Source organism: Dipodomys merriami, unplaced genomic scaffold (assembly GCF_024711535.1).
Source record: "Dipodomys merriami isolate MVZ:Mamm:240054 unplaced genomic scaffold, mDipMer1.0.p SCAF_14, whole genome shotgun sequence".
Classification (NCBI taxonomy): domain Eukaryota; kingdom Metazoa; phylum Chordata; class Mammalia; order Rodentia; family Heteromyidae; genus Dipodomys; species Dipodomys merriami.
The window spans coordinates 6740962-6753032 of record NW_027202715.1 but is presented as its reverse complement, the minus strand read 5'-3'; the positions used below and the strand labels follow the sequence as shown (position 1 = coordinate 6753032).

At 49.4% G+C, this 12071-nt stretch overlaps 1 protein-coding gene across 2 annotated transcripts in view; it reads left to right on the top strand.

Moving 5' to 3' along the window:
- The first annotated feature begins 499 nt into the window (after positions 1-499).
- Positions 500-12071, top strand: part of Dlg5 (discs large MAGUK scaffold protein 5) — a 105124-nt gene continuing 93552 nt past the window's right edge. Inside the window, exon 1 of one of the 2 annotated variants that reach the window (XM_070020693.1) lies at positions 500-1218. In XM_070020693.1, the coding sequence (XP_069876794.1) occupies positions 909-1218 (310 nt within the window). In that variant the 5' untranslated portion in view covers positions 500-908. The remainder of the gene's footprint in view (positions 1219-12071) is intronic. The other variant, XM_070020692.1, reaches the window with a different exon arrangement.

Sequence of the window (12071 nt, the reverse complement as noted above, 5' to 3'; positions counted from 1 at the left end):
CGATGTTCAGTTTTAGGGGACCCCTCTCCCTCCATTGTGTCTAGACTTTGTTTAGGAGTTCTCAGGATAGACCCCGGGTTGTGTGTGTGTGTGTGTGTGTGTCAGGGGTGGGAGTAAGGATATGTGTGAGATGGTCTCTAGTAACTTGGGGGGCGGGGGGACCCTGGCTGTGTGCCTGGTCTGACTCTGTGTCCAGGACTGGGCCTGGGGGGAGGTGGGGGGGAGCCCGAGAGAGCGGGGATAGCGCTGCGTCCCCGACTGGAGGGCGGTGGGGAAAGAAGAGGGACCCCTCCTCCCCGCCCCCTCCCCTCCGCCCATCCCCCTCGCTCACCGCCGCCTCCCCGAGGGCAGGCCCGGGAAGGGAGAGGCCGGAGAGGCCGGCCGCGGCGGGGCGGGCGGCGATCGCGGGGCCCCGGTGAGCCGGGACTGAGCGCACGGGCCTCGGCGGCCTCGGAGCGGGGCCCGGAGCCGTCGGGGACCCCGGGGGTGTGGGGGGTCGGAGTCGGCGGCGGGGCGGCCGCGCGCGGAGGCGGAGGGGGAGGGGGCATGCCCGGTTGGAGCCGGGCCTCCGGGCGCGCCGCGGCCGCCGTCCCCACCTCCGCCTCCTCCTTCTCCTCCTCCTCCTCCGTCTCCTCCTCCTCCGCCCCTTCCAGTCCCGCCGCCGCCGCCGCAGCCAACATGGCTGCGCTCCGGAGCCCGGCCGGCGGCCTCTGTTGAGCGCCGGCCCCCGCGGTCCCGGGGTTCGCCCCCCACCCCCAGGCGCGCAGACGCCCCCGGCCCATGGCCCCCGCCGCCTCGCGCTTCCCGGCGCGCTAAGGCGGCCGCCCAGCCCGGCCCGGCCTCGGGGCGCCCCCGGGGTGCCGCGTCCGGCGGGGGGGGGGGGGAGAGGCGGGGGGCGGCCCGCCGCCATGGAGCCCCGGCGCCGGGAGCTGCTCGCTCAGTGTCAGCAGAGCCTGGCGCAGGCCATGACCGAGGTGGAAGCGGTGCTCGGGCTGCTGGAGGCCGCGGGCGCGCTGAGCCCCGGCGAGCGGCGGCAGCTGGACGAGGAGGCGGGAGGCGCCAAGGCGGAGCTGCTGCTCAAGCTGCTCCTGGCTAAGGAGCGGGACCACTTCCCGGACCTGCGCGCCGCGCTCGAGAAGACGCAGCCTCACCTGCTGCCCATCCTCTACCTGAACGGCGTGGTGGGGCCGCCGCCGCCGCCGCCCGCCGAGGGTGCGGGTGAGTGGCAGACATGCCCGCCCCCCGCCGCGGGTTCCCCGGGCGCACCCCCCACCCCCGGCACCCGCCGCGCGCCCCCCGGGGGGGGACCTCGGCTACCTGGCGCCGGCCGCGCCCCGTGGCACCTGCTCTCCTTTTAGTCCATCTGGGGAGGGGGCGAGGCCCAGATGGAGAATTCACACCTCCTTCCCCAAGTCCCGCCTGTGGCTGGGAACAATGCCCCCCTCTCCCCCCCATGGAAGGCCTCCTCCTTTGCCCTTCAGGTGCTACGGCTTGCAGGGGCCTTTCTAGGCCACCGGAGTGAGGGTGGGGGGACGCGGGGGGACCCCTTGGAGGATGTGGATCAGAGCTTTTCCTAAGGCTGTCTGCCAGTGGTTTGGGAGGCCGTGCTAGCCTTTAACCAGCGGGTTAATCTAGAAAGAAGGGAAGGGGGATCCAGGCCAGGGACCCCCACCTCCCCCTCCTGTCACCCCGTTTCAGGACCACTGGTGCCTGTTTTTATTTTTTGTTTTGACGTTGTGGTGTATGCCAGCTTTCTTCTCCTTCCCAGGAAGAGCTCTCAGTCTCTTTTAACTGGACCCCCGACTTGTGGTTGATTTATGCACAATGCCTGCCCAGGTTTCTTTGGGAACTGTGGGCCCGGAAAAGTTGGGGAAGTTGCATTGCATCATGGGAAAATCCTAGTAGTGGTTGCCGGGACTCAGTTCTCTCCTTGAGAGCACTGGAGCTGCCTGGGGAAGGAAGGGCTGGTGCCCTTTGGAACCCCTGTGTTCTTTGCTCGTGGAAGTGATTGATGTGTGTGTGTGTGTGTGTGTGTGTGTGTGTGTGTGTGTGTGTGTGTGTGTGTGTGTGTGTGTGTGTGTGTGTGTGTGTGTGTGTGTGTGTGTGTGTGTGTGTTGTGTAGGGGGGAGGGGTACTGCTGGGAGTTGATGACTGGTGGTAGTAAGGCTTGTCCAGGCCAGGTTAGGGAGTGTGGAAGCCAGCCTTTTAGCCAAGGAGCAAGGCATGGCACCAAGGAAGGAGAGCTACATTTATTGTGCACCTATTGCTGCAGCAGGCACTCGACCTTATCGTATTTGTTACTAATGCCATGGGAGCTAGCTAGCTTTATTATTCCTGCTTTGCCAGTAAGAAAACTCTTGCTCATAATAGTTAAAATGCCCAGAAAGTACTGGGCCCCAGGAGTTTTGAATTATGATCTATTGTTCTATTTAACATGTTCAGAGCCAGGGCACAGCAAGTCCGTCTTTTCTGAATCTTGTCCTTGACTTAAGAGTGAATCAATCTATCACCTACCTATCTAATCTTATCTCTCTCTCTCTCTCTCTCTCTCTCTCTCTATCTTTCCTTCCTTCCTTCCTATCTCAGTGAAGACTGAATAAAAGCAGAGTGAACCTTGAGAGCAGAAAACTGCCCTGAGCAACTTGTAGGTCAGAGGTAGAGGAGACCCATTTATGTGGCTGTTAATAGCCTTACTTATTACTTATTAAGGGAGTGATTTTATAAGGTGTTCCTGGTTGCAGCCCTCATGTGCCCAGGCCATCTCAGCCTCAACCTTTTTTATAGCTTAAGGAAACTGACATACAAATTGCTAAACTACCAGCCACAAAGCAAGTCTTTCCCTTGGTGGCTGTGCTGTCTCCTTCCTTTGGGGGGCTTCTGACTCTGACACTTCTGTCCCTCCAACCTACATTCTGTGCTTGAAAATGTGGTTGAATTGTGAGTTTGTGGGCAGAGGTAGTCCTTTGCTGGAATAGTGCTTTGTGAGACACTAAAAGAAAGGCTTATCAAGATGTGGCCATGAGAATGAGGATGGATGGATGGAGGGAGGGAGGAGTCTTGTCAGGTGTGCTCTCTCTCTCTGTCTCTGTCTCTCTCTCTCTTTAGTGACCACCCTGGGATTCAAACTTGGACCCTGAATGCTGTCAATTAGCCTTTTTTCTGCTCAAGCTTTTTTTTTTTTCAACTCTTTCAGTTGAGCCACATTTGTACCTTTGGCTTTATTTTAAAAAAATAGAGGTAAGTTTCTCTTGGACTTTCTTGCCTGGGCTGGGCTTCTAACTGGGATCCTTAGATCTCAGCCTCCTGTGTAGCTAGGATTACAAGAATGAGCCACTAGCACCCAGCCCTGTTCATTTTTGAAGGAGGAAGTTTATCAAAGATCTTTTTCCAGGTGCCTTTTCAAGGTGTCATTAGAAATTAGAATGCAGGCTGGAAGCTCTCCTTGGGATGTGTGTCCATCAGCCTTAGCTTTAATCTCTGAACTGGAGAAATTAGTGGATGAATTCCATTAGATTTCATCTTTCCATGCTTGTGGAAAAGGTGGAGTCAGAGTGCTGTCGTTCTTGGAGCTAGTCCTAACTTCTGTGATTTCAGATCCCCTTTCCCACGGTGCAGAATTCTGTGGCTTCGAAGAAGTTCAAGAAATGCTTAGAAAAATGATTTTCAAGGGGAAGTTACATTCATTTTATTTAATATAGTACAAAAATTGGTATGGCAAGGTTCTACCTGGAGCCTTTTGTGGGAAGGGTAACAGGTGTGTCGTGTGTGTGTGTGGTCTTTGTACAGATACATTACTGGGGATTGAACAGATACAGTGCTGGGGATTAAACCTAGAGCTTCACACTTGCTAGGCAAGTACTCTACTGTGGAGCTATAGTGTATCCTTCTACCAGGAAGCTCTTCTCATGGGGCAAAGCTTAGTGCAAAAAGAGCTGCTCTGGTGGAGGAGGTGATGCACTAGTCTTCTCTCCAAGTGGCCACAATCAAGGAAAAGCAGCTGTACATCCTTGTCCCTTTCCACCCCTGACACTTCCCTCCCAGGGAAGTGTTCAATAACTCTGTGAGGCAGTGAGGCCTCCCAGTGGAGCCTCAGAGAGGAACCAGCTGGCATTTCCAAGACCTTAGAGTGTCAAGAGGAGGCTGCTTTGTTACCGTCTCTCCACATGGGAGATGGCACCATCGCCAGTCAGAGCTTATTGTTGACACTGTGAGAGACTCTGGTCTAGGATGCCCATCCCTGGTAGGCACTTGTGCACTGGGGAAGTCAGATCTGCAGGTTGTGGGCAGCCCATATGGGGTCTGGAGCTGGAAGGAACCTGAGGGGAGCATGTGCCTCTTGTTGCCTGGCAGGTAATCAAAGCAAACTTCTCTGGGCTAGCTAGATCCTGAGCATTTATGACCCATCAGCAGGAGGCCTGGGGGTAAGGAAGTGACTAAGGAAGGTGGTTGTTGGGTTTGGGGTCAGGAGGGCTCCATCCTGCTATTGATGGTTCAGCATGTCTCTTACTCTGCACTCTCACTGATTCTGTGGCAACCCCAGTATGCAGGGCCATGTTGTAGGGTCTTCACTATGATGGACAAGAAGAAGAAGTCACAGAGCAGAAAGGTTCATCTTAGAGGCCAGCTCCCTCGCTCCTGATTTCTTGTCTGGGAGCTGCTTTTCCTGTTACCTGACCAGCCCTTCTCACTCTGATTTCAGAACATTTCCTGCCATTGGGGAACTCTGGGCTCCTGTAGTTTTTTTACTTTGCTCCTGACCCCATGGATCCGACCCTCCTCCAATGAGAGAAGAGAGCTACCCTTCTCTCTTGAGTGGCTTTTCTCCTGCCATAGTCATTTGGTCATCCCTTGGTTCTCTTCTTGCATTCAGTTATAAGATCCTGCCACCTGCCTCCTGCCTTCTGCCTCAGGGATGGGCCGCAGTGTCTTTACCTATAAGGTGGGGCCCAGGGTGTCCTGCTGCCTGCCTTAGTCCTTGAGGCCAAGGTGGGGGTCATGATGTACTCCGGGAGGATTGAGGCCTGGCGTACTGGCCTGTAGGTAGGCAGAGGAGTGTGCACAGGTGCTATTCTAGCCCACAGTTCACCTCCTTGTTGGCAGGACGTGGTAGGGACGGCGGATTCTGAGGCACTTCACTGAATGATAAAGATGGAGAAGAAAGCTTTCTATCCTTCATAAGATCTGTATACAACACGGCATCCCCCGCACCTGTGGCTCTAGCTGCCGCCATGTAAACATAACTTCCCCCTATCATTTTACACCAGGCTTCTCTCAGGCAGACATGGCAGAAGTTGGTGTTGCCTGCTGGGCCTTCTCCACTTGGTATTTAGAGCTGAATGTTTCCATCTTTTTTGTTATTATTTTGTGTGTGTGTTGCTGGTCCTGGGACTTGAACTCAGGGCCTGGACACTGTCCTTGAGTTTTGTGGGGGTTTTTTGCTCAAGACCAGTGCTTTATCACTTGAGCCATAGCTCCATTTCTGGCTTTTTTTGCTCATTAATTGGAGATAAGAAACTCACAGACTTTCCTGCCAGGGCTGGCTTTGAACCATAATCCTCAGGTCTGAGCCTCCTGAATAGCTGGGATCATAGGCATGAGCCACCAGCCCCTGTCTGAATTTTACCATCTTGTCCCTTCCTATCCCCTAGCTCCACTTCACTTGTGAGTGAGTGGCTGATATGCTGTCACCAATGAGAACAGAGACAGCTGTGTCTGCTGAAGAAGCTAGAGAGACTTCACTTGAGCTGGGCTTGAGGGAGCGTTTGGAATCCACAGGGCCTGAGGTAGGGCCTTCTGAGCAGCAGGTACAGCAAGATGACCTGTTTCCAGGATGCAGAAGTCAGAGCAGCCTCCAACAAGGGTGTGGCTGAAGTGGTAGAGCAACCTTTCACACACCAAGCTCTGAGTTCGATCTCTAGTATTTCCAAAAGCAGCTGGACCAGCCTGCCCAGAGATAGGACTGGCATTAGCTTTGGGTAGGAAGGAGATAGTGATGCAAAACTATCCTGAAGGATTTACCTGGGAGGTGAGAGCTTATAGAAGTTAAAGCTGAAAAAAAACTTTCTTTTCCTTCCTTCCTTCCTTCCTTCCTTCCTTCCTTCCTTCCTTCCTTCCTTCCTTTCTTTCTTTCTTTCTTCTTTCTTTCTTGTTTTTTTTTTGTTGGTTGTAGGGCTTGAACTCTGGGCCTGCGCACTGTCCCTCAGCTCTTCAGCTCAAGGCTAGCGCTCTACCACTTGAGCCACAGCACCACTTCTGGTTTTCTGGTGGTTTATTGGAAATAAGAGTTTTGCGGACTTTCCTGCCTGGGCTGGCTTTGAATGGTAATCCTCAGATCTCAGTCTCCTGAGTAGTTAGGATTCCAAGCGTGACCCACCAGCGCCTGAATTTCTTTTCTTTTCTTTTTTTTTTGGTCCAGTCGTGGGGCCTGAACTCTGGGACTGGGCGCTGTCCCTCAGCTCGTCAGCTCAAGGCTAGCGCTCTACCACTTGAGCCACAGCGCCACTTCCAGCTTTTTTTCTTTTTGCTTATGTGGTGTTGAGGAATCAAACCCAGGGCCTCATGCATGCAAGGCAAGCGCTCTACCACTGAGCCACCTTCCCAGCCCCTGAATTTATTTCTTAAAAAGGACTAAGGCTAAGCCTGGGCAGGAAAGTCCATGAATCTCCAATAAACCACTTAGAAAACTGGAAGTAGCGCAGTGGCTCAAGTGGTAGAGTGCTAGTCTTGAGCTGAAGAGCTGAGACAGTGTTCAGGCCCAGAGTTCAAGCCCCATAACCCACAAAAAAACAAAAAACGGGTCTAACCCTGCCAGGCTCTTCCAGCAGGACTAGGGTAGTTGGCTACAGGTTGTCATGTGTGAGGTTGTTTATTATTCAGCAGAGGCTATGCTACCTGGGCCTTTTGTTGTCTCTCTAGTCCCTTTGGGCACTGGCCACCTTTTCTTCATTCACTCTGTCCTAGAGGGTCAGCCTGGGAAGGGGCAGAAGGAAAAGTCCTAACCATGGTAGCCTGCCCCCCCCCTCCCCTTCCCTCCTGCTCTTCTTTTTCTTGCTCTCTCCTTTCCTCTCTCACTGTAGTCCAGGCAGCTCCCAAACTATTGATTTTCTACCACAGCCTCCTGAGTGCTAGGATTGTAGATAGGTGCGTGCCATCACACCCAGCTTCTTTTGGATTTTTAAGTTATGTTATTTCAAAGAAATGACAGAGGAAGTGGAAAGTAATGGTTAAAAAGTTTGTCAGTGATTTTATTTCTCTCTGCTAATAATATACTAATGTTCAGGGCACTTATTACAAGTAAAGGAAACAACTCAAACGATCATAGGCAGAAAAGAGGAATGTATTGGTTCAAATGCTGCTTCTGGGTCATGACATTTCAGTGACAGACCATAAATCATCCAATCCAAGGACTATATCACCTAGTGACGTTTATGTAAGTCCCTTCTATGGTGGTCACGAAACCCAGTAGATTAAGCCTCAGGTTACTGTCTACCTCCGTCTCTACCACCTGCCCCTGCCATGCCTCACCGAGCGCCATAGCAGTCAGCATGGGAAGCAGGATGGACAAAATGATGTAGAAGAACATGAAGAAAGCTTGGGGGAAGATACACAGACACCACACACATCTGTGGCAGTGGTTTTCCTCCTTGTCCTTCTCTTTTAGCAGTGACTCTCACTGAGTACTGGGCCTGTTAGTATTACTCTGTTAGCCCTGTGACTCCGCCCCTGCCTCTACCCGAACCTTGCTGTCTCTGGCTCGCAAGGGAATATGGGAATGTTGGCAGAGACAGGCTTTCCCTGATTGGATAGGTTTATATCACTGAGCTGTTATCAGGGAAGCTGGTTTGGGAAGGTGGTGAATCCTCTGAGCTAAATGCTAAAGACAAGTTTAAGATTTTAAAATGTGCTTAAAAACAAACCTAAACTTTTTTTTTTGAAATACTTGCAATTAGGAGTTTATTGTAGAAATTTAATTTGAAACAAAACCTGCTTTTTGTTGTTTCCTTTTTTTTTTTTTTTTTTTTTTTAATAATGGTGGCCTTTTACTGACTGTGCTGGTGGCAAGGTTGCTGGGAAGTGGAGTCTTGCTAGCTGATGATCCGGGCCTGTCTGTGCTTTATAATCAATCAATCTCTCCTCCTTATCTCAATTTACTATCTCAGATGTTTCTCTCATTTTGAAAGGCAGCTGTTTCTTTTGGGAAAAAGCAGAACAAAACAACTACTACTACTAACTGTCTGTTGACTTATTCTTATAATTCCAGCTACTCTGGAGGCTGAGATTTGAGGCTTGAGATTCAAAGTCAACTCAGGCAGGAAAGTTCATGAGACTCCAATGAACAAACAGAAGCTGGAAGGTGCTGTGGCTCAAGTAGTAGAGCACCAGCTTTGAGCCAAAAGAGCTAAGGTCCTGAGTGAGAGTGAGGTCTTGAGTTCAAGCACCAAAAACAAACAAAAACATCAACTACTTTATGATGCTATTTAACAATCCCTAGTAGGAACAAATGAGAGAAATTTTGTTACTGCAGTGAGCCATGCAAAGGAAGAGTGAGAAAGGAGACTTGAGTGCATCCTTAGAACCAGGAACCTGAATCTCTTGAGATTTCTGAGGGAGTGGGACCCCCTTACAGACATGCTAAGTGGTTGTCAGATGCTCATACTGTGGCTATGGATTTTTCTTTCTCTAGTACTGGGACTTGAACTCAGGGTTTCTCTCTCCCTTAGCTTCTTCCACTCAAGGCTGATGCTCTACCACAAGGCATACCTTCAACTCTGGCTTTTTGCTGGAGATGAGAACCTTGTAGACTATCTTATCTTGTCAGCCTGGGCTAGCTTTGAACTGCAGTCCTTAAATCTTAGCCTTCAGAGTAGTTAAGATTACTGGTATGAGCTTGGTTGTGGCTATGGATCTCGAGAGCAGAAGGTGATCTCCAGATGATGAATAAACTCTTATACAGAAATGCTTAGAGTAGTGTCTGACCCACGACAGGTGTTCAGTAACTTTTTGTTGAATGGATGAGTAGGCAGCTGCATTGGAGAGTGGATGGATGGTGTATCCCCATCCAAATTCTTTTCAAGCATAGATTCCTAAGTGGTGATCTCACAGTAGCAGAAGGCTGTGGGAGAGGATGAAGGCTTTGGCAAGTCCTAGATGCGCACATGGATGTCACCACCCACACTGTGTCTGTGATGGAAGCAGGTGGTGTGACTGTGATGTCTCAAGTCCTCAAGGTCACCCATCAGGTACTAGTAGGCTTAGGGCTAGCTGCCTAGAGTCTTGTGGAGGACCCACACTGCCTGCTGTACCCTGAGGCCTTCCCTGTGAGTGGCAGCTGAGTGTCCTGGAGAGAGCCTAAATGGGAATCTGCTCCTCAGTGTTATATCTTGACCTTGGAGGAACCTCTTAGTTTCCTGGGGCTTCTCTCCCTCCTTCCCCCTCCAGTTCAACAGTGAAATCAGAGGAGCAACAACTGGGAAGTTACTCAGTCCTGAAGGCTTTCAAACATTCACCAAGTGGTCTTGGATCCCAGGCCACTAGAGATTCTGTTGGACTAGGTTTCTAGTCTTGTCCCAGCTTTCCACCATGATTGCCGTTAATCTGATTTAGTGTTAGCAAGTGAGTGAGTTTTATACTCTGATTTCCTATTTTCTGAAAAAGTAAGCAGAGCAGGAGAAATACTTGGTCTTAGTTTTGTCCTACCCCGTAACAAGCCACCTGCATATTCTGCAGCTCCACTGCAAGGGGTTCCGCAGTCATTTCTTTTCCTGCAGTGACTGGTAAGGCTGGAGTTCAGACACAGCAAGCATTGAGCTGGAGTGCTGGGTTGCTTCTCCATCTGTGCAGCTGGCTGCTGGGGTGTGTTCAGTGGAGAATTTTAAATGGGATGGATCTGGAGGGAAATGGCATTCCCCCCACTTAATCATTTGCCTGAGACAGATTGCATATCTCTACATTGTGTCCATTGATCTTTTTAAGGTAGAGTTCCATGAAAATGCTGCAGAAACATTTTAAGCAGATACTTGGAGTGTCTTTATGTTGCCTACCCATTCTTACTCATTGACTGGATGACCTTGACATTCATTTTGTGCTAAGGGAGCATAGCCCATTTGCTTAGTGTTTTTAAACTGTTGGAAGATTTATATAATGTAAGATTTCCCTTTGGGCTGTATTTTTCTTTTTTTCCTTTTTCATTGTGACAACATAGACAACACATGAAATTTACTAGTTTTGAGTGCACAGTTCAGTAGTGTCAAACAGCATCCCTCTCCAGAGCTTTGTCATCTTGCTGAACTGAAACCTTTGTATCCATTGAACAGTTAGCTCCTTCTACACAGCATCACCTAGCACCCACCATTCTGCGTTGTTTCCATGACTTTGAATACTTTGGATGTTCTTTATAAGTGGAGTGAGTATCATGTGTCTTCTTGTGACTGGTGTATTTCACTTAGCATAGGGTTCATTCATGTTGTGGTCAGAGTTTCTTTCGCGCGCGCGCGTGTGTGTGTGTGTGTGTGTGTGTGTGTGTGTGTAATGAGGCTTGAACTCAGTGTGTGTGTGTGTGTGTGTGTGTGTGTGTGTGTGTGTGTGTGTGTGTGTGTGTGTGTGTGTGTGTGTAATGAGGCTTGAACTCAGAACCTGGGCCCTATTCCTGAACTTTATTGCTCCAGGCTGGCACTCTGCCCACTTGAGTCAGAGTTCAACTTCTGGCTTTTTGCTAGTTAATTGGAGATAAGAATCTCATGGATTTTTCTGCCCAGGCCTGCTTTGAACTGTGATCCTAAGACCTTAGCTTCCTGAGTAGCTAGAATTAGAGGATTGAGCCACCAGTGCCAGGTGTTTTTGTTTTTCTTTTGGCTATTGTAAATTATGCTGCTCTGATCAGGAAATATACAGTATCCATGCCTGGTAGGCTGATATCTGTGGCTATATAAATCCAAGGAGACTACCATAGAGAAAAACTTCATATACTTAGGAGGTATAGTTTAAAACCAATTCCTTTTTCCCATAACACCACCCAGCTGCTGCTCAAGACATGTTACCTTTCAAGAAATACCAAATTTTCACTATATCACTGCAATTAAGCACATTAATGTGTGTGACTTGGGGGGAATTACTATTATATTTGACTTTACTTTTAGGGAGGCATATTTTCACAAAATTAGAGCAGGGATTTAAAAATTACACAGTGATTTAAACTGACAATAACAAGAGACTGGCAGAGTTTTTCCATATCCACTGAACTGTGTTCTTCGTCTTGAAATTTCTTTCAATTTAAAACATCTATTCACTTTTTGACTGTGCTTGGTCAGAATCACATGTACTCTTCATATAAGGAGGGCTTATTGTACAAATGTCTGCTTGGGTATAGAACCAGAAGTGCAGTTGCTGGGTCACATGGTAATTGTGCATTGAATGTTTATTTGTGGTCCTGGGGATGGAACTTAGGGCTTCTAGCTTCTAGGTAATTGCTATACCACTTGAGCCATACAATAGGCCTATTTTCAGTTGTGAGGAAGCATCACACACACACACACACACACACACACACACACACACACAAACAGAGCAGTTGGGACACACACACACACACACACACACACAGAGCAGTTGGGAGGCTGAGACAGGATCACAGGTTTAAGGCCAGCCTAGCTACCTAGTGACATCCTTTTTTTTTTTTTTTTAATAATTTTTTTTATTGAGATTAAGTGATTACATAAATTTCACGGTATTGGAGGATAGTGATACTTAAAGTCACAAACACATTTTAACCTTCATAAAGGCAACTTGTCATTGTCTTGGTCCATAAAGTTTGTGAATTCTATAAGCTTTGACAATACAACTATTTCTTCCATGTTGGGTGATATGTACATTTCTTTCTTTTTGCTTAGTGTTAGCTGTTCTGTCTTTCCCTCTCATTCCCTCCCTCCCATTGCTGCCCTTGGGTTGCTTAGTTCATTTTCATCAATGTCCAGTGCAGCTGATGGTCCCCTCTGTTGTATTTTTCCCCATTTCCCTCTGATCCTGTGCCCTCCTAGCTTCCCTCAGACGTGCACATAGATATATACTATATATGA